This window comes from Dendrobium catenatum, unplaced genomic scaffold (genome assembly GCF_001605985.2).
Source record: "Dendrobium catenatum unplaced genomic scaffold, ASM160598v2 fragScaff_scaffold_450, whole genome shotgun sequence".
Classification (NCBI taxonomy): Eukaryota; Viridiplantae; Streptophyta; class Magnoliopsida; order Asparagales; family Orchidaceae; genus Dendrobium; species Dendrobium catenatum.
Genome location: NW_021318912.1, coordinates 224,492 through 229,950, shown reverse-complemented (window position 1 = coordinate 229,950; position 5,459 = coordinate 224,492). Strand labels below are relative to the sequence as shown.

The 5,459-nt window shown below is 38.2% G+C and overlaps 1 protein-coding gene across 1 annotated transcript; it reads right to left on the bottom strand.

Annotated features, from left to right (window-relative positions):
• Nucleotides 1-1,054: 1,054 nt before the first annotated feature.
• Nucleotides 1,055-4,981, bottom strand: LOC110093545 (ultraviolet-B receptor UVR8). The gene is made up of 6 exons (XM_020818463.2): nt 4,658-4,981; nt 3,354-3,431; nt 3,015-3,269; nt 2,592-2,941; nt 2,114-2,515; nt 1,055-1,475 (listed from the first exon to the last, which is right to left on the bottom strand). The coding sequence occupies exons 3-6, from the start codon at nt 3,237-3,239 to the stop codon at nt 1,070-1,072; spliced, it is 1,383 nt and encodes a 460-aa protein (XP_020674122.1). The 5' UTR covers nt 3,240-3,269; nt 3,354-3,431; nt 4,658-4,981; the 3' UTR covers nt 1,055-1,069.
• Between the last annotated feature and the right edge of the window lie 478 nt (nt 4,982-5,459).

Here is a 5,459-nt window from a genome sequence, read left to right as displayed (position 1 = left end):
AAACAAAAAGCTCAGAATTTTGATGAGGATTACATAAAGACTAGCTACAAATTATATAAATGACTTAAAAGTATTTAGATATTTTAGCTATTTAGGGTTATAGGCATTTGCAAGAGGTTGTACCCTAGTGTATGTTTTTTTGTTGATGATATTCTTCTTGTTGAAAAGTCTAGAGAGGAAGTTGAAGGTAAATTTAAATTATGGAGGTCAACCTTAGAGTCTAAAGACTTTCGTTTGAGTGAATCTAAAACTGAATATATGAAGGGTAATTTTAGTAATGATAGATCTAGTGGGGGGATTGTGACTTTGGGCGATCAAGTCATTAATAAGAGTACACGTTTTAGATATCTTGGGTATATTGTTCAGGGTGATGGTGAAATGGATGGGGATATTATTAGTAGAATTCATGTTGGATGGTTGAAGTGGAGAAATGCATCGGCCTTGGAGTGTGATAGAAAAAGTCCCTCTCAAACTTGAGGAAAAATTATATAAGATGGCAGTGAGACATGCATTACTTTATGATACATAATGTTGGCCATTTAAAAAGAAGCATAATATTAAGTTCAGTATTGCAGAGACGAGGATGCTCAGGTTGATGAGTGGTCTTACTCTTAGAGACAGGATACGAAATGAGCATATACCTGAAAATGTTGGAGTAGCTCCAATGGAAGATAAGATTAGAGAAAGTCGCCTCAAATGATTTAGAGTTTAGGGTATATAGTAGGCATTTAGATTTTTGGGATTATATCAATAATTTTTAACCATTTGATGAAAATGAACCACAAATTATTTAACGGTTTGACGGTCTATGACCGGTTCTTTCCAATTCTTTTTAGTTCTATCCAGTTCTACCATGTGGTGATTTTGGGTGTGGATCACATCAATGATTCGAGCAATTCGACCAAATGATTCAATTTGGTCTTTAAAATATTGCTCAGAATTACACAAAATGGTATACTATATACACAATATTCTGTCAAAAGTGAACTACATGGATAAATTTTGATGAAGGAAATACAAGAATATACATGAAAGAAAAGAATGCAAGAGAGAAAAAAATGATTGCTGCTCAAGGAAAAATATGACAAACCTGTCCATCAATGTTCCTGGCATGTCCAAGACTTGCAGATTCTCCACAGCCAAATGAGTAAACATCTCCTTCCTCAGAGAGCACAAATGTCGTGTAATCACCAGTAGCAACATAGACAGCCTTGACTTTGCTCAAGGCCTCCACTACTTTGGGAACTGATTCACAGTCCTCATTTCCATGTCCTAAGCATCCATAGCGTCCCCATCCCCAGGTACATACCCTACCATCCCTTCCTACAACCGCAGCATGCCAAGCTCCCGCAGCAACCACCATTGGCTGAAGATTTAAAGCTTGGAACTGCTCAATCAATCTTGGATACCTCTCATCAGTTCTTGAACCATGCCCCAGCTTCCCTCCTAATCCACAACCAACAGAGTATACTGACCTGGAGAACAATCAAAATAATATGAAAATCAGAAAATAAAAGACAATGTAAAAGTAAAAAAGAGCCCTTATGCATAATAGGGTGCTTCTTAGGCTTCGTTTGGGGCGACTTTCTTACTGTTTCTTAAAGCAACTTTCTAGCATAAAAATTAAAATGTTTGTATCAAAAAACTGCTTTAAGCAGTAAGTAAGCCGTCTCAAACGAAGCCTTAGTCACCGAAGAAGTTTACCAGTAATTCTGTGCATGGTTGATAAACATTAAACCTTATGCATGTAGCCTTCAAAGCATTATCATATGAAAGATACATTTATTTTGGGTAACCATATGAAGCAAGATATTTCCCAAATTAAAATGGAAATTATTCAGGCATGCATGTTAAATACAAGGCCCTCCACCTTACATCATACTTCAAGTTATGAGACTAATGAATTTACCAAGTTTCACTCACAACCAAGCAAAACTGGGTTTAAAATTGTGAGGTTACTTCCATTTTCAAAGTTAGTGATCTTATTTTAGTTTATCTTTAAGCTAACAATTCTGGAGGCCCCAAACATACAAGAAATTATTATCACATAATTCATTTTACAGAGAAGAAATTATGCATATGGAAAACAACAGGAGTGGTAAAAGAAGCTTACATGCCACTTGGTTCGCATGCCAGTGCAAGAAGATAGCAATAACCTGCAGCAATCTGCACAACCAGAGTGTTTTCAAGTGCTCCCCTAAGAAGATGTGGTTCAACATCGTTAGGCTCTGTCTGATGGCCAAGCTTGGCATCATTACCCCAAGAGAAGGTATATACTTTACCCTCTCTAGAGAGAACAGCTGTGAAGAAGTTTCCTATGGCAGCTTGAACTACATAGATCCCTTTTAAGGACTCTACAAGCTGAGGTTTTGAGATAACCTTAGATCCCTGAGCTCCAAACTCTGCTTCTCCAAAAGAATCCTTTCCTAATGCATAGACCCTTCCGGCATCACTGATCAGCATAGTACATCCAGATCCTGCAGCTGCTTGGATAATTCGAATGCCTTCCAGTGATCTGTGAATTGTTTATTGATCTACATTATGCTATTCAGCATGTAAACAATGTAAAAGCAATTGAGTTTTGAACACACTTGATAATGCGCGGCCTCCACTCTTCTTCTTGATTTCCATGGCCAAGCTGGCCTGAGCTATTCGCTCCAAAGGTGTAAACGGCCCCGCTTGCTGTCACGGCAATGCTGTGACCAGGACCAGCAATTGCCTGAGACTTCTCTCTTCGACAACAGGTTTCGCCTGCTAGCAAATAGCGAAGGACTAACTTCCAAGAACCACCACATCTTTGTTTAAACATTTCTCTGTCCTCTATTGTCATGGGTTTAAATACAGCTCTTTTCTGGCACATATCAAGGGCTGCGAGCTCGGATATGGACAGTTCAAAGTCTGGAAGAAAATTGGCAGGCTGTCGAAAGAACTTACATGTTGCCTGCCACAACCAACATTAAAAATAAGAGGTACTACCAATTCTAACATAAGATATTCAAAAACTTGTCACTTGCCTCTAGGTGTGCAAGATCTTCGGGATCCATGTCACATGAGGTAAGAACATGAAGGACGATAGACGGCTTTGTTGCCAAAGGAAACTCTCCCGGGTGGACATTCCCAAAGCCAAGGCGCTGGCAGCGCTGGAGGCTTTGCTGCAGTGGAGTGATCAGTGACAGAGGCTGGTCTGTGATGTTGTGAAATGGGATTGAAGGAGAAGCCCCGCTCGCTTCGGCATCCATTAGATGCTGCCTGGATTAAACTGTAGAGGCCTAGTTTGAACAGAAAAGGGAGTATGAATTTAGTTCATTTTTAGATTTCAGAACCATTGTTAGGGAAGCATTACTGAGACTTACTATAATTCACGATTGAATGATTTCAGGATAATTCTCCACAATGCTTAGATAAGTTGCACTTTGTTTTGGGTTTTGGGCCTATAGGAACAAAAGAAACACGATCATTAAGGTTTTAACTTGGACGAGGGAGAAGGCATTGAAGAATGGCTATCATAATATGAAGATGGTTATAAGAATGATAGGTAACCAAATCTATCATATCGCCACTCTTCTTTTGAAATGGAAAAAGGAAAGAAAAATTCAAATTGGTGAAAAGAGGAAGATCTCTAGCAGATATATTTAGCCAAGTTTCAGATATAAAATGATTGAAACAAAGCTAGAAAATGGCATTTACAAAGAATTCAAGCACAATTCATGTTGGAGAAATAGGTGAAACCTATTCAAACATTGAGAGCAGAAAAAAACAGAAATAAACAAAATCAACAGGCTGTAACTTCTAAACAATTTTATGTAGTTTAACCCAATTGATGATTATGTCCGGTCTGCTACAAAATCTGGTATTGAAAATACAATAAGTTTTTCAAAATACATGCCCTTAATAAAACAACCCAAATTTTACATACCTTTAGGGGGTTCTGCCTCTTTCCAACCCTCACAATGACCTTACCTTACTAAATTTGCATTGCAAGTTCTTCTTAATAGCACAAAAATTTAGGTTCCACAACTTAACATTTCACTCTTCCAATACAATCAAAACTAGCAAATCACACAATGTTCATAAAAAAGAATTTTTTTTTTCTAAACAATACTTTGAAATGGCAACCTCAGAATCAAATAAATATGAACTAAACCAGAAGAAGTAAGCGTGTAAAATACTATCACAGAGGGAAAGCATATTCCACAACCAAAAGGAGGCTCCAAAAGAAAAGAATTCCATTAAAGACTCCTTCCCTTGAATCAACCGCTACTTTTCCCCCATCCATCTCTTAGCCCAAAGGCGAATTTTACACAAAAAAAAAAAAAAAATCTGACATAACCAAACACAAGAACCAGACAACAAAGAGAGAAGGCCTCAGACCAAATCCTCCCTTAAAAAATGAACAGATGATCAATCCGTTTGAGGACTCGCGTTGCGGCGATAAGAGAAAACTAAACGGCACTTTCCTCAAAAGCGCATTTTTATGCCTAAACCCTATCGACTACCATAGGGAAATCGATATATACCTAATTAATTGATAAAAACCTACTAATCAACAAGAGAAAACAAGCTCAAGCTAAAGCAGTGAACAGAGATCATGTAGTAGAGGAGCTCGCATATGGATTGGGCTTGATCGAATCAAATCAGATCGTGAGAAGAGTAATACGCGAAGAAATCGACGATTTTCCCACAGATTCCTGCAGCATCTGCGAACTTTCCACCCGCTGATGACCTCCTTTCTTTTCTTAGCCCCTAGTCCTCTTATGAGAAGAAAAAAAATTAAAAATCATTATTTTCGGAGATCGATTGGGAGATTGATCGAAGAAGAAAGGATAAAGCGATGAAGAGATCGAATCTAGAGCGGTGGGAGTATGGTGTGGACTTCGGATATATGGTGGCGTTCTTCTCTCTCTGATCCTCTGGTTTGGGAGGGGGAGAATAGAATGGGGAGAGAGAGAGAGAGAGAGAGATGAGTTGTTCAATAGGAGGGGCTAGAGTATAATTCCATTAAGCAACATTTTATTCATTATTATTATTATTATTATTATTTTATTTTAAGATTAATTTAAGTAGTAAAAAAATAGGTTAAGAATATGACAATCTTTTTAGGAAAGGTAAGAGTTAAAGCTCAAGCTATCTAAGGGTGTCAAAATGGATTAAAAGATCTGATACGTCCTCGAAAATTGCTTTGATGGGGCACGAATCTCGAGGCATATTCAAGTTGGAAACTTTCAAAATCAAAGTTGGGATCATCTGAATTCCAATTTCAGCAAACTTATAGTCAAATTGAACATTTCAAAGAGACGAACCAAACATCACCAAAATTTGTCCAACCCAAGCCCAAATGGGTCCAAATCAGGGGCCCGGACCACATTTGGAAGGGTTAATATGAGCCATCCGATGCGCACTCCGAACCAACCCCGATGTTGCACTCCGAACCAACCCCGGATCTTCTCTAAATTTAATGG